At 33.8% G+C, this 22887-nt stretch overlaps 2 protein-coding genes across 2 annotated transcripts; one reads left to right on the top strand and one right to left on the bottom strand.

The window, feature by feature from the left end:
• Positions 1–212: 212 nt before the first annotated feature.
• LOC130893002 (uncharacterized) lies at positions 213–683 on the bottom strand. The gene has a single exon (XM_057798764.1). The coding sequence runs from the start codon at positions 681–683 to the stop codon at positions 213–215; it is 471 nt and encodes a 156-aa protein (XP_057654747.1).
• A 14100-nt stretch (positions 684–14783) lies between these two features.
• On the top strand, positions 14784–15743 carry LOC130893001 (uncharacterized). Its single transcript, XM_057798763.1, has one exon. The coding sequence runs from the start codon at positions 14784–14786 to the stop codon at positions 15741–15743; it is 960 nt and encodes a 319-aa protein (XP_057654746.1).
• The last annotated feature ends 7144 nt before the right edge of the window (positions 15744–22887 follow it).

The raw sequence follows: 22887 nt of genomic DNA, 5'->3' as shown, positions 1-22887 counted from the left end.
GGTTGTGGTCACACGAAGGAGCAAATCAAACCACATGACGAGTATTTTAGTTGTTATATTAAAAAACTAGATATTAGACCGTTATTCCAGCTTTCTCCCACATCCACGGCAGGGGATTTTCATCTGTAAAATGGGTAACATATGCTCTTCTGATCTCCTTAGCAGATCAACTGTGATGATTTCCACGTAAATGATTAATAGGTTGCATATTATTAGCATTTTCCCTCCAAAGTCCAGGTGTGATATTTGCGGTATTCAAGTCTCTCCATCCACTGCTTGTTGTGGCATGTAATTACCAGGATCAGTCTTAGCCAGTTATAAAGACAACAACCAGCCCACTGACTTAATCTATTGTTTTCCGGCGACAAATCAATCGGTCTCGAAAATATTCTAAATCGCCATACTAGTATGCAAAAGGCATTTTCTACGACCCGTCTGGCACGGGAAAGACGGTAATTAAATATTTTTTCGCCAGCACTAAGACCTATTTCACTGTACGGTTTCATGAGATTTGTCCTCAAAGAGAAAGCATCATCTCCAATAATAATGCTATATTCAGGCAAGCCAAGGGTCTTGTTTTCCATCACAATATTCAACGTACTATCTCTAAATATTGCACTATCGCTTGCTGGTCCATTTGCACCTATGTCTATGTAAATAAAACAGTAACCAGCATCAACCATAGTAAATAATATTATACTGTAAGTTTTTTTATAATTGAAATAGACTGACCCGGAACACGGCGGCCTCTTGACGATAACGTGTTTTCCGTTGTTTGCAACCAAAACATCTAGGAAAATTCCAACGCTGAAGAAATTTATTTTCGATTTCTTTCCATTCATCAGCTTGTTTTGGGACCTGAGAACAAATAGAAGTTAAATTTTAATGTATTTTCTAGGAACTGTCACAAAGTAGGTCAGACACAGCACAAGATGAAGACAATAAAAGTGTCGATTCTGAAAACGACAACGATGCCTTCTCAGAAGAAGTCGCCTGAAAAAATGGGAGCACCCTCGACACCAAAGAATAGGTCTAAAAAACGACCAGCTTCCGAACACCTACTGAAATATCGCAAGCTATTAAAAAATTGGATGAAATTGCCAAGAAGTCATCAGATGAGAAGCCTTACGACCAGTTCGAAAAATGTGTTGCATCTGAGCTAAGTCTAATTAAAAACTGCATCATTCGTTTTAAGCTGTCATCTTTAGATCAGCAGGCTCCATATTCTGTCGAAAGTGGACACTCGCAATTTTCTTGTACTTCGACTAGTGCCTCATCGTTGAACGATGAAAATGGCGATGGAGATGTTTTGCAGCAGGCCATTATTAATGCATTTGGAAAAACGTATCAATTGTCATCAAATACATTGTCTAATAAAACTGGTGTTTAATTTTGTAGTACTTTCATTTTCACTCACCTGAATAAACGGTCGAAGGACATGAGAAATTGCTGTTAGCACTTCGGGTAAAAACTTCGAAATAGTTCATTCCAGAACTCTGAGCAGGAATTCTAAAGACTTCAAAAATCGCCCGTAGCTAGATAACTAGTTCACAGGCAAACATTCCAGCGAATGAGTAGTAAATTAGCCCAGGCTTTCTGTTTTCTCACGCAGCTTTTTTACAATTGGATACTTAAAAGCAGATTGTAAAAAGCTCAATGATACGGTCCAAGTTTACAAGCTACTCGCGACCTTGCCGACTAGCAGCTTATGAACTAGCCCAGTGTCATCGAGGTTGAATACTGTATCAGTAAAACCTAATCTCTATCCTAAATCTATTTTATTATTATAAAAATTATAATTATTATTTATAAAATAAATACATTTATAATTGAAAAATGTTTACGTAAGCTTGGGGGGAGGGGGCAACCGCTTTGCTTACTTTTGCCGATAAGAGGGATGAGGAGGGGTGATTTAAATAATTGTAATAAATCTGCTCACGTAATATTTAAACCGTCCCCCACTCAGTTGTCTCGGGTATTTATTTTCATATTCGTCGATACTAAAGTTTTATGGGCATATTATTCTATGCTGAAAAGTACATTGAATATTTACCACAGTATCCACCTAGAGACTTACATGAAATTACAGGCATTTTTAAAACGTCAGTCCGAGGGTCATCAACCGAAAAAATCTGAAATCAGTCAGTAAATTTATTAAAGAAGCGCCAAACCATACTTATCTAATGACGAAGGTATTCTTACAATAACGTAATTTTCAGCTTAGAACTTTGCAATTTAATCAAATTATTTTTAGGTAACCTTAATCATAGGGCTAATGGGAGCGTGCCGATCTAATGAATTATATTCTATGAAAACTGGAGATATAGAAGATTACAATGGAGCTCTTATAGTGAAAATACCTTTCACAAAAACAAAGATTCTTAGATCATTTACTGTATCAGGTGAATTTTACGATATTTGCTAAAAGTATATAAATCTTTGCACATCTCATGCTAAGTGCCCATCATTATTTTTAAATTATCAAAATGGCAAATGTACTATTCAAAGAGTAGGCATTTACAAATTATCTTCTATGGGAAAGCACATTGCTATGTTTTTAAAATTAAAAAATCCCGAATTGTACACAGGACATTCGTTCCAAAGATCATCTGCAACCATTTGCGTTAGCGCAGGTGACATTATAGCAGTAAGGCCGTTAGGGGGATGGAAATTAACCACAGTTGCCGGAGGTTATATGACAACATAACCAATGAAATAAAAAGATGAAATCAGATTTCAAACGGAATTAACAAACATAAATACTCGCTCTAATTACAATGAATAACCTTGTACTAGCTCTAGTGCCAGTCCAAGTCCCATGATTTTCAATCAGACTCAGATGACTGACAAAGTTATCCCTGGCATGAATTTTAACAATTGTAATGTAACTATTAATAATTATTATGTAAGTGAATAAACATAAATTTATTGTGTATTAATAACTTTACCATTAATAAAAAATAGTGTTTATTTGAAATATATTTTGGATTATTTTTTAATTTTTAATTTATTTTATATATATGTATATATATATATATATATATATATATATATATATATATATATATTTGATGGTTGGAGAAAAATAAATTTTTTTTAAAAAATGTTGACATTTTTGTACTATTTTCAGGTGCAAAAGCCATCAATTCTCTTACCCTACAAAAATTTGCTCGTTGCTTAGCAACAGTTTTAATCCTAGGATTAAAAACGCTACTTTTAATCCTAGGACTAAAAGTAATTGCATTTGAACTCTCTAATTGAAATTTGAAGAAAAAAACATTGTCTCTTACAAACTTAGTAGAGCAAACTAATTGGGCAACTATATATTTTCATCGTGTTCAGGATTCATTTTGAAAGCAGCGTAAAAACTACTACAAAAATTATATGATTGACAATCAATATTTACCAACAATACAAGATATCCATTACTACCGACTTGCTATCGCTGTTATAATTAATAGGTGTTCAAATTTATTACCAAATTATTAACTATTTTTGAATAAAACTAACTTTATTTTAATTTTGACTTGATTGGAGAAAAAAGAGTATATATCGTACGGACTAAAAGTGCCTATTATTACTCGCAATTTTGCATTCACTCGGCTGCGCTGCGCTGCGCTCCGCCTCGCAACTGCAAATATTGCTCGTAAAAAAATATGCACTTTTAATCCTTATAATAGAATATACTATTAAATGGACCACGTAAACAAAAAGTATACTACCTAGTAATAAATGAAACACAAAATAAAAATCAAGAAACATTGATAAAAAATATAACTTAAGGTCTAAAAAATGTTTTAAAAACTACAAAAAGATTCATTGGAGGAATTTTCATGTTATATAGAAAGAAAAGAAGAGCACAAAGTCCTAAAAAATTTACGAAAAAAAAATGGCGGAATATTTAAACAGAGATAACAAAGTTTTATTTATTTGTGTGATATTGTGCACATTATATCCACAAGTACAATTATAATTATTGAAGCAATGTCCTGGATAAAAGGAAAGTAAAAGAACATAACAAAATAATATCTAAGCCTAAGATAATTGCATATCAAACACGGACAAAAATAGGTGCCTCTCTTGTGTCTATCATATTTATGTTTCGCTGTAATGTTGTAAAGGAACACTTTAATCGACGTGGCAGCAATGCACGACCTCCGCGAGTTACAATTGATAATTGTAATTATCATTGTGAATAATTTTTTATGTCATTTCCATTTTCTATATCCATGTTTATTTTGTTTTTCAACATAATTTGAAATGAAATATTAACTAAGTTGGAATCTCTGGAACCGTTGGTGATATGCACGTCAGGCAGTGTAATTGTGAGTGTTGGTGTAGTGGTGGTGTAAAAAGTGTGTTCAGTATGAAATATTAAAACACACAATAATGTTAAGAGGTTTGAGTCAAATTTATATTGTTTCAAAAGGTACTTTCATTTCAATTCATAAAGTGTTTCAACAACCATTTAATGTCGCTGATAGCTCAATGTTAATGCTCAGTACATTAAACTGCAGGTCCCGCATTCGAATCTGGTCCAGGAAAATTTACTTTTTTTATGTGTACAGAACTAAATTGAAAATATTTTTAAAAGCAAAACAATTATAATATAACTAAATTTAGTAAGCATCTGGAAGCAGTGTTTTATGATCGTGCAAGCAGACGTATAATGGGTACATTATACAACAGTTGTCGATAAAAATTAATAACGAAAAATCGGACACTTTTTCTGGAGAAAATGGGCATCAATGGATGTAAACTGAATATATCTGACAACACTAAACGCCAATACATCCAAATATATAAGCAATGTTGTGATTCAACTTCAATCGCCGTCAATAGATTTCAAAAATTTTCAATTAACAAAGTGACAGTCGACCTCATTTAGCTTCAATGGATGTAAATCGAATATATCTAACAAATATAAACGCAAACATACTCAAATATATAAGAATTTATGTGATTCGACTTCAATCGGCGTCAATAGACATCGAAAAATTTTAATCAACAATGACCTCATATGTCGATAAAAATTAATAACGAAAAGTCTGACACTTTTTCTGGAGCAAAATGGCAAAAGTGAAAATATTTAGTTAATTTTCGTTGTTGTAAGCCCATGTTTCAAGGTTTTTTATGTTGCTTATGTAAACCCAAAAAAATTATTTGTTACAAAATAACTAGTAGTAAATTAGTTTTTTAAATTAAATATTGTATGAAAATATAAAATGTGCGTCGTGTGTAATATGTAAAAAGAAAGATGCTGGTTTAGTTAATCCATATACTGAGCCTACTTTAAAAATAAATATTGAATTACATTGAAAATTCCTCATGAATATAATTGTAAGTACAGTCATGTATTCACAATGCTACTTGAATTTTACATTGTAAAATTTCACCAAAACATCAGATATATGCAAAGCCACATATTAATTCGATATTTGTTCACAAAAATTTGAATTATATAGGCGACATAGAACTAGAGGAATTAATGTACTAAGAAAATGAAACAGTTAATAAGTTTTTAGTCCAGCAGTTGGTTTATATCTACTTACGATTCTCCTTGGCGATCACTTTATTTAACCTCTAGTCATTTCTTGTATCAAGCAGCAGACCTATGGGGTTACTTGCGACAGCTCAACGATGATATAGGTTTAGAATTTTTAACCAAATACAAGCGGTGACGTGAAATATTGATCGTTCTAGTTGAGTAAAACACAGAAGCAAACAGGTGCCGGTTCCTTTATCACAAACTTTAGTTTTTCTAACTTCCAACATAAACACTGAGTCTGGGAACAGCCAAGATGGCTTTCATTCTCTATTATTACATAGCACCAAGTCCTTCCTTCGTCATACTACTTAAACATTCACAAACTATCCACTCACACAGTACCGCGACCGTTAAATTCAAATTATTAACTTTGTATTAAAATAGTAATATGTATATAATATACATATTGAAACAAGAAATCAATTCGCTATATGTATCATATTACTCTGCGACACTTGCACTAAATTCATCAGAGAAAATTTTCCAAAATTAAATGGAAAAGGGAATTTCAATTTTTAGTGAGATTGTGGTTACCTAGACTAAGGAACCATTTTCTGAAAAGAAATATGAAGTAATAAATGGCTTCGTCAATTCACGCATACCAGCTGCTGTCGTGAATTCCTACAACCTTCTGCTTATATTGTTTCTTTAAACTGGTTAAGTTTATAGAAATTATAAATTTCTCCAATTTCTTAAACCTTTTGATATGTTTATGATTCTAAATGCTCTTGATTTTATCTTTATATGTTATCAAAATTTTTGGATTAGTCGAAACGTCAATTTTATCTATCTTTTAAAAATTATTTGTAAAAAAAACAATTTTGAAATAGAAGAGATCTAAATTACCTTACACGCCTCGCAGAAGGATAATTTGATTGTAAGTTGGGCAATTCGAAAATGGACTCAACACGAGCTTGGAGTCATTTAAATACAATACTAGATTTTGGTGCCCAATTGAAGAAAAATGCAAGTTCTTAAAAATTAGTTCGTTTGACAAGACCAAAATCTCAACTGGGCTTTTGGCATCGTCAAGTTAACCTCTCTGCGGCAGATGGTATGCTCCACGTGTACCCTCGGACGCATTAAAATCTTGCTAAACAAGACAGTTGATTACATCTGAATCAAATACCTTGAAGAAGGTAAACTGAGGCGGCTCATGAAGGATCTGTGGTCCAATGATGCCTAGCAAAAAGAAGCTCGTACTGTCACCACCCGACTCGAAGACAGTTATGTCAAACAAGTGGCGCTGTAAGACAAGATCAGTCTCAAACGTGACGGGTCAACTGACCCATACCACATGAGTATGAGAAACATTTCTTTTCTTCAGTAAATGAAGATTCTGCTTTTAAATTAAATCATTACTAAAATTATTTTGCATTTGTATTTTAGTTTTTCAGTATGTTTTAAAAATTTACTTACTGTGTTTCTCAAACAATTTTCTAGTAAATTCTTCCAAAAACCTATCATTTCAATTTCTTAATTCAATTATTTAATTTTTAAATATTACTTCACAGAGAAACAACAAAATATTCTGAAATTATTGTTACAAAAAATTGCAAGGCTTGTAATACTAATAAAATATCCAATAAGCCAACATTTTAGTAATCATTCAAAGATTATCTCTATTTTGCAAATAGTTTAATATAGTTACGAAGCTTAAGATTAAATTAGTACCTATTTTTAAAAAATTAAAATCATTACCTTTTATATGGTTGACATCACTGAATCTATCTACATTCAATTGGCGAGAGGAATAAAATTTTTTGCTGTTTTTTCTAAAAATTCCATCAAAATGGTTCCGTTCCCTTGTTGTCACACTTCTTACTATACATTGAATAAAAGGACACTACTTGAACAGATCACGATCATGTGATTAGTAATATCTCCAAGTTATACCGATCCTTACAAAGAACAAGGACTTGTTGCCACTAAACTTCTTTTTTATCAATTGCATTTTAATGGAAATCATATCTTGGTTGAGAAATTAATGTCAAGCCATCACTTCTATCATAAACCAAGGAATATTGAATCACTTTTGTATTTTAAACCCCTAAATACAACTTTCTCAGTTGAGTAACCCAAAATGTGGATATATTATGTTTATGTTTGTGTGGAAGTTGTGATGTATCAAGTAAAAAAATAGAATCATCAAATTATTTGTTGAAAAAAATTCAAGATGAAAAGGGCATGAACTAAGCTCACTAATCTGATTAGACAGTTTTAGATCATACTCTTCAGTCAATACTATATTCATTAGTAAAAGAAAACATTGATAAAATTAGTTCCCTAGTTCTTGAAAGGAATATTGAAATGTTTAAAATTTCCTTAGTAAATAAATTAGAGGGCAAGACAATTTAATTATATATATACAAATCCACACAAGTGTATTATTTCTTACAAAAGGTATCAACAACAGAAAAATTCACAACTATGTGTTTGCGAATATAAAAGATTCTTGATAATTATAAAATATTTCAAGAAAATAATTACTTTTTCTTAATTAGGAGATTCTGGTGGACTGAGAAAAGTAAGTAGATATTTCAAATCAACCTATAAAAAAATTTATCAAAAAAATTGTAATAGTGTCATATTCAACTTAATGCTGAAGGATTCTTTCTGGATTGAATACTTTGGATTCTGATTATGCTTACGCAAAATATGAAGGTCACTGTACATTATTATATAGGTACCATAATTAATTACAAAATTCAAATTGAACACCTCCGTTATTACATGAAATGTGGACTTGGTTATTGCATAATATCAATTTGTGAAAAATGACTTCACATACATAAATATTCATGTTCTCTATTCGCATATCCAAAATTGAAGATAAAATATACTTTTAAATTATTGATAACTTGAGTAACGGTACATATCAACATTGAAGGAAAGAGTTAGTAAGTAGCTTTGATAGAATTTTTGCTCACAAAAACAGTTTAATATGCAAAAATTGAATTTAATTGCTTCTCCCAAAAACTTACCATTATAATTTTTATTGTATCAAACACCTTTCCCACTGTGTAAACGGAAAGCATATGAAAATGGCGATTCGGAGCCTTTACTTCTTCTAAAGGCTACAAAGGACTCAGCTATTAAGTTTAATCGGCCCGGATTTAGTAATATAACAGAATGTTTGAGGCACTTGAAAATGTAGAAATGTACTGAAAATTTCAACTGTTTGGAAATTCAATTAACGAGAAAGGAACCATAAACGCTATTTCGAAAGATTGAACAAATTATGGATAGAACTATTTGATAAACAATTGTAAAATATATGAGCTATGTCCTGATTTTCACTAGATGAACTTAATCCGATGACACTTTGTTGATGTTGTGTAAGAACAATAGTGTAGCTCAGTAGTTGGAACGAATTTTTTAAATAATGAAATGGTAATTTGGATGACGAAGAAACCATTCAAGACAATGAGAATAACTAGTTAATTTTTCCACTCGGATAGAAATAGAGGGATTTGTTGAGAGTTTTATTAAAAATGAACGATATAGTTTCTAGGGTATATATTACGAAGATAATTAATCATGAAGTATATAATGAGCTCCAATCTAAGACAACAATATCTCTCTTACATAATACAATGAAATTAAATTGTTAACATTGTTAATGGCAAGTTAGTAAAATTATTAGAAGCTAGGGAAATATTTCAGTTTAGGATCGCAATTTGGGGTAATTTGTGAATACATTAATTTTATATTATTGCTAATTTTAGCAGAAAGTTATTGAGTTTACTCAATTCTAGTACAATAATGAAATAATATGCTTATTTGATTTTTTCAATATGTTTCGTATTGAATGTCTCCAAAAATTACTTATTTTTTTAGCAACCTAACCTTTAGCCCGTCAAACTAAACCGATTGTAAACAAACGTTATTGTTAATATTTATTATTTGTTTTATTTATTGTAATCTTAGTAAGAGGGAAAGTTATTTATGTTTTTATCTAGATTTTTCCATGGATAAATTTATAATATTTTCAATTTTTAGGTGTGCTTATTTTAGTTATAAGAAACTCGAAAATTTAAAATTACCCAATTTTTTTATTACTATTTATTGTTTTATAAAAGGTATGAGAACCTTTCGAAATTTTTAAAAAGATGATATTGACACTGGTGTCCAAGATATAACAACTTGTCGAATGATTGATATTGATTCAAACTTTGATTGCGATTTCCAGGGAAACAACATCTTCAAAATCAAGTATGAAATTATTTCAGGTTTCAAATCGTAGTAAGTTAGTGGGTTTATCTGAAAATATTCCTTTTTAGATGCACGTGAGGAAGAGTTAACATTCATAGTTGAAAAAGAGGAACAGTTTAGTTAATTGGACTCCAAATGTGAACCAGGTATAATGATCCAAAAAAGGTTAAAATTTATGAATAATTTTATAAAGAAAAGAACAGAAAACTTGAGAACATCCCTCTCTTTAGAACACAACTGCAAGGAAAAGAGGAAATTATTACTCAAATACTTTCATTGAATTACCCCAATACGAACTCACTCATTTCAGAAAGTAGGCGGAGTACTGTCGTGAACTTTATATCGGAATACAAAAAACTCACCCTAGCTAGATCGGTATGAGCAGTATAAAGGTGTGGGTCTAAGCTTATCAGGAGAAGGTTTTGATTTGGGGCGCCACTGGTTTTATTAAATATTAAAAAGAAATAATGATTTACCCTGAACAATTAAAATCCAGAAAACCATTCACTTATATAATCGATGTTAACATGTTAGCAGCACTAAAGTTTTAGATAGGAAAATATCTGTTGGATAATGATAAATAAAATTTATTGGAATGGAATAAATGGAATAAATCACTGTTTGTTTGTTTAAACAAAAGAACAAGAGCATTATTGATAAAAAAAATAAGCAAATTCCTTTGCGGGAACGCTAAGCTAAAATTAGCTTGTCTAACAATCACTCGAACATATCAAAAATAATGAAGTTTATAAATAATTGTAACTAAATCAAAATTCCTTTTTGAAATGAGTAAATAAATTACAAATAAACTTTAAAGTTAAAATCCCTAGGCTTCAATGGTCATCAAGTTGAATTAACAGTATTTTTCAAATAAAATAAAAAGGGGAATATTTACATGCACATGGAATGAGCTGAATTCAGGGGCAGTAACATGCTAGCAAATATAATAGGGTAAGTTATAGGGCCGTACAAGTTCACGAAAGGTATAAGTGAATTCATAAGTTAAGTAATTAAGAATATAAATCATTATTAATTCCAATTTGATTAAGAAAATTTGATATGTACAATCATAAAATAATATCAAGGAAATTAATATTAATATCACGACAAGATAAAAAAATTGAAATCAAACTTCAGATCTTAAATATTGAACAGTTAGTTAAGACATAATCAAGTCAGTTGATTATGAGGTAAAATAAATTCTATTTACGAAATCATTATACCAAATTATTCACAAATTTGAACAAAAGAAATTCAAGTTTAGAAAAGATAAAAATTCGGATTTAAATTTCAAGTTTGAAAATCCTTAAATAAAGCAAGACAAAATATACTAGGTCATAACCACTCTATTAAGTTAAGAAAAGTCAAGATCAAGTTGTAATTCTGAATATCGCAAGATAATGCAAATTCTATTTCATTGTAATAAATCTCTAAACTCAAAATAGTTAAATTCAAGACAAAAATAGAAAGATGAATTTAACTCAAGAGAAGGGAGATTATATTTCAATTTGAGGTAAGGTGTGATATAATGAACATTTAAATAAGATAAATCTGTGAAGAAAAGAGAGAATTTTGATTGATTAATCTATGGATTTTAAAAATGTTAAGGTAAAATCAATTAATTTTTATACATATTCAAAATATACAAGATAAAAGATAACGATGGTTTACAAGGTAAGATAAATTAATGGATTCATGGTCTAGATACAAGGCAGAGATAGGTCTTTCAAAACGTAACGGTTAATACTTTAATACTGACCTTAGTCCATGTCCCTTGGTACTACTGTGATTCTCTCAAAGGTGTCTCCAGACTGGATGAATCACGGCAACATAGTGGACCCTAAATAATCATACAAATTTCGCTTAGGCATGAAACAAAACAAAGAAAAAATGTCTTTACCTTATAGCGGGTACATGAGGTTCCAATCACAACAAGACATATTCGGATTCAGAGAAATAATATTAACGCACGTTCTCATAATCCAGTGAAAGAAATTATTTAACCCTTCAGCAGGCGCGCCGGTGTACAAAGTATACCGTTTTCGTCTTTTTGAATGGTTTGTCCTTATTGTTTAAGGGATAACGTTCTAAGGGGGTTCTATTTTTAGCTTCAACCTTTCTAAAACAGGTATAATTGGCTGGTCCTTCTGATGCTTTCAGTTATAAACTTTCTTCCAAATAGTAGGAATATTTTCAATGTATTTTACTAATTTTTAGAAAAATAAAAGTAAATCGTAGCCAATTCGTCGACGTCATTTTGTTATAGCAGTTTGGAACTATGGAACGTCTGTGAGCGGAACGAACGCAACTTAGAAGATTCTTCACGATTGCCGCGAATGGTTGTGAAGAAACCTTTGGAAAACCTGAGGCAATCGACGAGGAGGTAACTGTTGCTTTCATTAATCTTACCGACAAGGCTGATAGGCTTTTTCTTGCGTGCGGCACTGATGGATCCCTTTTTGAGGCTGCAGATGAAATGGTCAAGTTGCGAGATTTACTGAAGAGAGAGGTTGAAAGCAGTTTCTGCTAGCTAGGCGCACGTTTTCTGTCCCTAAGGAAAAGGGCGCTGCACCAAAGAGCAGTGCTGGGAATGTCAAGTCCTCGACTGGAAAGTACACCACAGCTGCTGACCTAGTAGATATTGAGTCCACTGAAGGCACTAAAGATGTCAGTTGCATTTTTTGCAAGAATTCTCACAATACCGAATTGTGTTCAGAGGCGAGGGACTAGAGCAAAGAGGAGAAAATTAAGCTCCTCAAAGCTAAAAGCCGCTGTTTTAAGTGTCTGAAAAAATTCCACGGAAAACGGCCCTGTAAGGAAAATCTGTGTTGCTTAGTTTGTGCTGAACCTCATGTTACTGTGATGTGCCCAATTCCTCGTAACCGGAATTCAACGTCTACTGAAACTAGTAAGGCAGCTAAGAAAGAAAACGATGTAGAGCACAACTATGCTAGTATCCAGAGTGCACCAATGTTGATGCAAACGTTGAGGGTTCGTTTGAAAGGAGAAAATCCTGTCACCACCAGGTTGTTGATTGACACAGGTTCTCAAAGAAGTTATATAGCTCAAGCGCTGGTTACCAGAATGCGCTATGAGCCGATCCGCACTGAGAACTTGGTTCATGCATTGTTTGGTGGGAGCAAGACTGAACCCAAGACGCATCAATGCTATAAGGTCCGTCTGCAAAGTTTGATGAGTGCGTTTTCCGGCAACTTTGAAGTTCTTGACTCGGAACAGATTTTTCACGCCCTAGCCAAGTTACGTAACGGTCATTTGGTGAAAGAATATGAAGCGATGTTGCAAGAATGGCTGAAAGATGAAATTATTGAAGAGGTACAGCTTGATAAGTGGGATTTCGGACATATTTGCCTCACCGAGCCGTGGTTAAGGAAGCCAGTACCACCCGAATTCGTCCTGTTTTCGACGCCTCGTCCAAAGAGAAAGACAAGCCTAGCCTGAATATGTGCCTAGAAGAAGGGGACAGTTATGTAGAGTTAATCCCATCGATACTTCTACGATTCAGACTGATTCAGACATAAGAAAAGCCTTCTTACAGATTTCTGTTTCGGAAAAGGATCGTGATAGCTTGAGGTTCCATAGGAAGGACGAGGCCAGACAGATGAAAATCTACCGTCACAGGAGGGTGGTATTTGGGGTGAGCAGTAGCCCCTATTTGCTAGGGGCTGTTATTGACCATCATCTCTTAAGGTGTGAGGAAAAAGTGGCTTCAAAAGAGGTTCCTTATGACTGATCTGTCATCTCACAGTTGCGCAAATGCTTGTACGTTGATAACTGTGTGACTTCGGTTGATGATGAGAAGGAACTTTTGAACTTCATGTCGCAAGCCAGGGAAATTTTTATGAAAGCATGCTTTGATCTTCGTGGATGGGAATGGAGCGACCCCGATTGTGCTGCTCACACCAGTTTCCCCGTTCTTGGACTTCTGTGGAACAAAAAGGAGGATATTCTCAGGTTAAACCCTCCCAAACCTTTGGAAAGTGATGCCATCTCGCGACAAACAGTGATGTTAGCAGCACACCGTATTTTCGACCCGCTCGGTGTATGTGCACCCGCCATTTTGATACCGAGGTTGTTGGTTCAAGAAAGTTGGGGTGAGGCTGGGAACTGGGATACCCCTTTTAATGAGCAAAGCCAGGCAACGTTCCGTAAGTGGATGAGTCAAGCTGATGCCTTGAATCAAATCGAAGTCCCTCGGTGGTTGAAATTGACCGTTGGTAATGTGTCTCTACACACATTTTATGACGCAAGTCAGGTCGCTTATGCCACCGTCTCATTTTTGTGAGTTGAAACAGCTGACACGGTATCTGTGATAATGGTAGGAGCGAAAGTTCGTGTTGCCCATGTTAAGAGACCTACAATTCCTCGTCTAGAGCTTCTGCAACAATAGGGGCGCGAATGGCATTGTAAAAGAGATTGGCGATGTAAAGTGCCATTTTTGGTCAGATTCTTCCACGGCTCTGTGTTGAATCAAGAATGAGGAACCTTGGGGAGTATTTGTGTTCAACAGGGTTAAGGAAATTCGTTCTATGACTGATCCTGATACGTGGAAACATGTGGGCGATGAACCCAGCAGATCTCCCTAGCCGGGGTTGTTTTCTTGAAGAACTTCTTGACTCCAAATGGTGGGAGGGGCCGAGATGGTTGTGCGGGCCGCGTTCTGAATGGCCTAACTGCGATGTCCCTCCTGATGAAAATGAAGTTCAAATGGAAAGGAGAAAAACGCCTTTGATTTCAGCTTTATCTCAAGAACCAGGCGTGTTTTGCTGCGAAAGATTAGCCCGATAGTTTTCTTCTTATAACCGGATCGTTCGAATGGTTGCATGGATGGTTTGTGTGGAACAAATATTCAAAGAAGGAGAAGCGCTCTGGAGAGCTGTCTTTGTCGGAAATCGCAAGAGCTGAAAAAGTGGTTCTGAAATCGATACAGGATGAAGCTTTTGAAGGACTAGGTGATAAACAGCTCAATAATTTGAAGCCACACAAAGATAAAGTCGGACTTATGCGTTTGAGAACCCGTATTTGGGCGAGAAAAGACCCTGAAGACTCTATTCTTCCTTTCCAGCATGTCATTGTTGACAGATTGATCCACGACTTACACACGCAGAATGGACACATTGGAGGGCAAGGTCTTCTGAACCTTCTAAGAGAAAGATTCTGGATCGTTAGAGAGAGGCAAGCTGTGAGAAGAATTGTGTCTGCATGTGTGATATGCAGGCGTTATAGGACCAAGGCATTGGAAGTCGAGTCTCCACCGCTCCCGGAGAATCCGGTAAGGGACGCTCGTGTGTTCGAAATCAGTGGCACGGATTTTGCTGGTCCACTCTACCTTAAAAATGGAGACAAGGTTTGGGTATGCATATTCACCTGTGCTGTTTATCGTGCCATACATTTGGAATTGGTTACTGCCATGTCAACGGAAGCCTTCATCATGGCGTTTCGACGTTTCATCGCGCGTTGGGGCAGACCTTCCTTTATGTACAGTGACAATGGTACAAACTATAAGGGGTTCAAAAATGCTCTCGATGGAATTGATTGGCAGAGAGTAGCGTCCCGCGGTTTGGTGAACCAAATTGAATGGCGCTTCAACCCACCCACAGCAACATGGTGGGGCGGGTTCTGGGAACGCTTAATAGGAATTTTGAAAGTTCCTCTTCACAAAATTCTGGGACGGGCTTCACTCACTTTTGAAGAGTTGAACACCGTGATCAGTGAGTGTACTGCTTATATCAAATCTCGCCCCATCACCTATACATCGAATGATCCGGTGCCTATTACTCCTCAAATGTTCATTGGAGATATTCAAGAAATGGGTGTCCCTGACTTAGACGAAGTTGATGCGAAGAGTCTACACAAAAGAGTTAGACGTCGCCAAGAGATCAGAGACAACCTAAAGCAGCGTTTCCGGTCTGAATACTTGGGCCAGATGTTCATGACTGCCAGCAATTTGAAGAATCCGTGAGAGCAGAAGGTGGGAGAAATAATCCTCATTGGCGCTGACAATCAGAAGCGGATGCATTGGCCGATGGCAGTGGTTGAAGAACTGATTCTTGCTGTTAACGGTCGGTGCCGAGCTGTCAAGATTCGAACGCAGGATGGCCAACTGACGCATCCTGTCCAGCGAGTTTTTCCCTTGGAAATTCCTCTCGAAGAAGAAATGGATCAAGGCCAGCTTCTAGCTGAAGTCGAACCAGAAAGTGATTCTGGTGGTTCAGCTACCAGCGGTTCTCCAGTTGATTCACAAGTCAAGGTCGTCGCTTCACCACCCCAAATCCAAGAAGCTCATCCTATTAAATCTGAAGAAGGTTCATCATGTGGAAACCAGATGTGGAAGGAAGGTGAAGGTTCCAAGTCGTTTCTCCTAGTTCCGTGTGTTATTTTTAGTTCAAGTGTTTCAGTTTCTCAAAGTTTGAAGTCGCTTTTAAGTGCAGTTTTTGTGAGAAATTTAGATGTCCTTGAATTCAGTTTGATAGTTGAGTCGCTATTCTCCTCAAGGTGGGAGAATGTTGTGGAATTAGTGTCTGTCATGGTTGTAGTCGGTATAGTGAAGTAAGTGGTTGTTGTTGTTGTTGCTTTAATCGCGTCGTAGTAACCTCATGTCTTGTCCAATTTGATATATAAAAAAAAATTTAGTCAAAAAGTTTGTCAGTCATTGTAATCTTCAATAGATGCAATTAAATAGTTTCCGTTTCTTCTGTTAAGTTCGTATGTTTGCTTCTGGCGGAACCCGATTTCCCAAACATTAGCTATATAGAATTTTTATTTTCTATTTCATGTCTTATAATATACGTTTAGATGATTTGACTAGAAAAAATATTGGTTTGAAAATAAATGTAGTTTTATAACGAAAACTAGTTCTTATTTATCTTCCCTTTATTTATAAGTACGTTTATTAACATTTGATACCTTGTTATGAGTCACAATATTGAAATTGTCATCGAAAAATAAATTACAGCTATTACAAAAAGAATAATCAAGGTCGAAAGGGACGGTGTACTTTGTGCGACACGCGCCTGATAGTGTTAAACCATCATCCAACCATAAATGGATGGAGATGATTTTGTTAAAAAACAAATTTTGAAAAATGAAGATACGAGGCAAGAACCTTTTTCATTCCTCCTCCAATGAAGTGACCAATATTTGGAAGTGCACCAAAAATGACAAATGACCAGACCAAAGTTCAGAGTCGTTTCTTAGCGAGCACCAATCAAATTGTGTCATCACACAGAAGAAAACTGAGTATTAATTTGAAAAGAGAAGATATTACAATGGAGCAAACCTGATTACCATAAAGTAACTAAGACGAAAATATACAAGAGTGTATTAATGGAATGAATTGAATGAAAGTAACTACAAATGAATAATCCGGTAGTGCACAATTATTATACTCTAGAGCATAGGTGGGGAACCTGCGGCCTCGAGGCCGCATGCGGCTTCCGCGAGGTTCTTGTGCGGCCCTTTGCCACATAGTACAAAATGGTAGAGTTCGTTTCAAACAACTATTGTACATCAACGCCATGATAGTTGCGCGAAAAATCCCGCCAAAGACAATGTCATATTGTAAGATGACGTCAGAATATTAGTCTGAAACGGACCCTAACACGCATGAGCGAGGCTCTGGCCCACAGACCATCCGTTTCAGACTTGGACACTCAATGTTAATTTTTTAAACAGTTTTCAGCGCCCCCAAGTTGCTAATAGATTTTCTGATTTTGACGAGCACACTCCTGCTATGAAACTGGCATTTGAACCACATTTAATAGATATATCCGAGGCTCCTGCAGAACTACAAATGGAGTTAATTGATTTAGGGGAAGATAGTATCATCAAATCCCTTTTTAACGCTAAAAAGGATCCCTTAGAAATCTGGAAAAATGCTGTTGAATATCCATGCCTTCGAGAACATGCTCGCCGTTTACTTTCCTGCTTCGGAAGTACCCACGGTTGCGAGACAACATTTTCTCTTATGTCAAAAATAAAAACATTTAAGAACGCAAATTACAGATGCACATTTAGAGAATCAATTAAAGCTGTGTGTTATGAAGCTTGATCCAAATGTATACAAATATACTGTCAAACAAAAAACAAAGCCAAATAAGTGACTAACTTAGTGAATAAAAAAATATTTTTTATTGTATTTTTTTATAATATTTTTATATTATTTTATATGTATATTGTATTTAAAATTTTGTAGTATTATATTTTATTTTTTCTATATAATGCAATAAATTGTTAAATGTATAGAAAAACTATAATAATTTCACAAAAGTCACTTTCTTAGGTCAATCAGCTTATGCGGCCTCTCTTATTGCTGCCTAATTTAAATGTGGCCTCTAATTGTAAAAAGGTTCCCCACCTCTGCTCTAGAGTGAAGTCAGACATGTACCCAGACATGTCGCGGAAATTTGCCTAACAAACAACACAGACTAAAAGTCAAACAGGTGTTTGAATGACATTCGAATATAAATAAATATCTTTTAAATGTACAATTCGAGAGAATAGTTCAGTTTCAAACTATTTTCAAAGGGAAATTCGGTAAATAAACTAGAAATAGAAAGAAGGATTATTAGGCTATTAAAAGCCAAAAGGAATATAGTGAAATCTAGGAATTGTGTTATATACATGGCTGTCAAGCTAAAGTTTACTTTATAACGTATTAAAAATAAGGTAAAATTAAGTAAATAAGACAGAAATGCAAATTAAATAATAGATAATGAATAAGACTATTAGAAAAATGAGCTCAAAATGTTGATAGATATTTTGGTATATGAGTTCGAAGAGAAATATAGTATAACTTGAGTTTGATAAAAGGTAGGTTCTAAATAAATAAGATAAATATGTAATACAAAGCTTGAGATAAAACAAAGAGAAAACCATAAAACGCTGCACATCCCCTCTTCAAATTGAAAAAAAAATAGTATGAAATGAAAGAAAGAAAATAAGTAGGGAGAAACGAGAACGATCAGCTGTTTGCACAAGTTAGAATGATTTATTCATAATTTAAAGGGGTGGACATAAATTAGATTTTGCAACAAAAAAAATTGAGAAAATGATCAGAGTGAAAATCTTTTATACATAATCTACTAATTTATGATACCTAAATCTCATATTCAAAGAGACCAAAAGTGAAAACTACAATCATGATTTCATACTAAATGATTCCAAACTACACGTTTGTAGTTTGTGGTGAAGTACCATGCAAACAGCCCTTCATGTAACTGTCTATGATGCATGGTAGGAGAATAAGAAACAAACAAAAAAGAAAGGGTAGCAGGGGAGTTAGTCCTGCGTCCTGCCATTGCAAGCCGAAGATTGGCTTCTTGAACCTGCCACTAGCCCAAACTCCGACTTCATTCCAAAAGTCAACAAATTTATTCAAAGCATTTGAAAGCAGGCAATTCAATATAATAGTTCACTATGAACTGTCGCAGTAAAACAATATATAATCAATATACATATATCACATAAGATAAGAAAGGGAATAAGTATGTAGAAGATAACATATATTCAGAACCACAATAATGCTTGAAACATTTAACATGCCAATTACCAACGTTTTTTTTCCAGATACGTCTATGAGAGAATACACTAATTTACCAATACGTTCCTTGATAACGGCGTTCTTGTGAAAATAATTAAAGATGTTAATAATTGGAAGATTGTCTTATTTAAACTAGAATTCTGGAAGTATATCTTTACATTGTTAAGGATCAGAAAGAACTAACTACTTACAATAATTTAATATTCTGGGTCTAGGTTTTATTTTATATTCAAAATAAAACCTGGTTTTATAACTCAAAAACCTTATCTTCACTTTTAGGAAATACTAAAATAATATAAAACAATATTACACTAAATGTGGGCTCAGTTATTTAAAATCTTTCCAAAAAATCCATGTCGTATGTTTCCAAATAATTATTTCTATGTCGATATATTTTACGTTTTCGGACAATGATTTTTCCTCTTCGGATGAGCTAGAGTTCGAATTAATGTAGCACTTTATCTAGCGGTTGTACCGTGAACCTTCTATTTTTTAAAACTTACTAAAAAGATCCCTGCGGAAGCTTAGAATTGAAACATAAACATAATCGAAGTTTGCATTTGACGTTTGACGCTAAAAAAGACTAATCTGTTAAAGTGAAACATTTCCAACTTTACCATAAAGTTCAAATTAAAAAAAAAAACATTTAGTCCAAATGGCAATTATGAAACGCGCGACTCAACAATAGTTTTATTCCAGTACATTTAACACCTCCTTAAAAACAAAATCAACTAAAATCCATTTTTGGTTTTTATCTGATATAATGAACTAAATACCTAAAATTACGTTTTCAACTCAATGTATCAAACTTATTCATTCTTTCTTTTGCGATATTGGTATTGATTCCTGTATCAATGGGACCACATTCTATTTGTTTTTTCATTCTTAAAATAATGACAACTAAGAAAATGTATATTATTATTATCATCTCTAAAAGATTTATATAAATACTATAATACATATAAACGAATAAAGATAATATATAAAGATAAGAGCCTGAAAGTTGCAAGTAAAACCCTAGTACATCATTAAATGGCTACTCTGCCGGTGCGAAACGTCTGTGCCTGAAAATGACAGCCGGTTTTCCACGATGAAAAACTTGCGACAAAAAATAGTCCAGGAGCCGGTAACACTGAAAGTCCCGTCATAGCGGAATCAAAAAATTTTTATTTAAATAAATAGAACGTAAGTATAGGAATAGATTAAGCTCGGTATGCGTGGATTCCTATTGCCGAAACAATATGAAAAAAAAATTATTAAAAAAATAGAAAAATGTTTTACCGTCATCGCGGATATTAATTTTTTTTTTTGTATTCGACAGTGAATTTTATTGGCTTTTAGAAAAAAATCACGCAAACCACTTTTTCTTGCCGGAAGGGTCTGGCATACCCACTTGAAGTGTGTGATGAGGGCTAAAATTTCTCCACCATGCCGGAAACTTTTTTTTTTATTTTATTCATTTTTATGTAATTTTTAAAAATATTTTTGGAGTAAATGCTTTTTGTCGAATAAGATGTCTTTTTCTCTGCTTAGGTTTAAAAGAATATGAGGATTAATATGATTTAAGGAATAATAGGAGAATTTTTATTTTATAAAATTGAAATAATAAAATAATATTGAAAAAATTGACAGGAGTTTATTCTTAAACTTAGAATATTTATTTATAATCATCGAAATTAATTTCATCTATATCGTAACGGTTTTCATTTTCTGATTCTTCACTTTCTTCTTCATTTAATTGACTACTAAGAATTTCTTCAACTTTTGAAGGTGCTGCTGGGCCTTTATACCACAATGGTTCCAACTTATTTTCTTGATTCAGTTGCCATCCACATTCTGTTGGTTCAAATAAAATACAAATTGGCTCAGTGGCATTTTGCCACATTGCATTTATAAATATGGTGCGTAAAACTTTTTGTGACAGAGTTTTCCAGCATGGAGGAATATTGCTAGAATTGAAATTTATAAGACCTTTGTAAAATTCTTCTTTGTCACTGGTGCTTGCAAAAAATTTCAAAAATAATTCAAATCTTGCACTATCAACATTATTTTTGTCTATATTATACATTATCATTCAAATCATTCAAATTTAAACTTAAATCCGCATAAGTTTTTCATTCGTCTGAAGCGTAGCACACTTTGACATTTTTCGAAAGATTCTTCTTTCGAGGAGAACGGAATAATCTTCTCCTTAGTAGATGTATTGCAAATAAAACTCTGCATTTGCAATTACAATAAGGAAATAGAAAAATTTGACACAAATATATAAATGTTTCACCACAAACTACAACACACTGAATTAATTGTCACTACGACACAGTACAAAAGAAAACAATATGAGTTGATAATATTTAAAAATATAAAAATGCAACACTTCTATCCAAAATAGAAAACGAAATGACGAAACATTCGACACTTGAAGGTGAAGCAAACTGAAGGGACAGAATAGCTTGTACCTTCTGAAATGCCCAAAGACAACCTTACCTGAACTAGAGAAAAGTAATAAATATATACATAGAAACCATGGAGACTCTCCTGTACTAAACTATATTATTTATGTAAAAAAACATTCAACAACAAGAAAAATTTCACAAGAAACATAATTATTATTGATGTAATATGCGAGATCATAATAATTATGTAACAACGGTAATTCGACAAAAAGCATTTACTCCAAAATAAATATATTGAACATCGTACATTTTGGAGTAGATGCTAATATAGTTTATGCACTTCAAAATGGTATGCGGGATTTTTCCGGCAGTTTTTGAGCGCGCATACCAAGCTATTTTTAAAAATTACATAAAAATGAATAAAATAAAAAAAAAAAAGTTTCCGGCATGGTGGAGAAATTTTAGCCCTCATCACACACTTCAAGTGGGTATGCCAGACCCTTCCGGCAAGAAAAAGTGGTTTGCGTGATTTTTTTCTAAAAGCCAATAAAATTTACTGTCGAATACAAAAAAAAAAATTAATATCCGCGATGACAGTAAAACATTTTTCTATTTTTTTAATAATTTTTTTTTCACATTGTTTCGGCAATAGGAATCCACGCATACCGAGCTTAATCTATTCCTATACTTACGTTCTATTTATTTAAATAAAAATTTTTTGATTCCGCTATGACGGGACTTTCAGTGTTACCGGCTCCCCGCCTAAAACGGAACGGTTTCGACGTAAAAATTGTTTAGAAATGTTCTTAAGGTTTTAACTAACAGCGCTAAAGCAGTGGCAGAGGTTTCTTCGTACAAAAAACCCTTGGCAGAGGCGATTGAAAAGTGTCGGAAAACCTCCCCGAAAAATAGATACGGTTCCCGCGCCCAATTTTTTTCCCAATATTCTTCAGCCCTTAACTAAGAACTGTGTGAAATGGCAGAAGTTTTGGATGACAATAAACCCTCGGCAGAGATTATTTAGTCGGAAAATGCCAACAAATTTGTTAATACACGATTGTTCTTTAAGTTTGCAAGTTGAGGCTAATTTTATCTATGTCATTACAATTATTTTCAAATTCTACCCCTATTTAATAAAAAAAATTATCACGATGCGGTTAAAACTCGCTGAA

Source organism: Diorhabda carinulata, chromosome 4, assembly GCF_026250575.1.
Source record: "Diorhabda carinulata isolate Delta chromosome 4, icDioCari1.1, whole genome shotgun sequence".
Taxonomy (NCBI): Eukaryota; Metazoa; Arthropoda; class Insecta; order Coleoptera; family Chrysomelidae; genus Diorhabda; species Diorhabda carinulata.
This window is presented reverse-complemented; position numbering and strand designations above follow the sequence as displayed.

Bases quoted from the DNA above. Each gene is read 5' to 3' on its own strand.
- LOC130893001 (XM_057798763.1), top strand. From the start codon at position 14,784: ATGCGTTTGAGAACCCGTATTTGGGCGAGAAAAGACCCTGAAGACTCT.
- LOC130893002 (XM_057798764.1), bottom strand. From the start codon at position 683: ATGGTTGATGCTGGTTACTGTTTTATTTACATAGACATAGGTGCAAAT.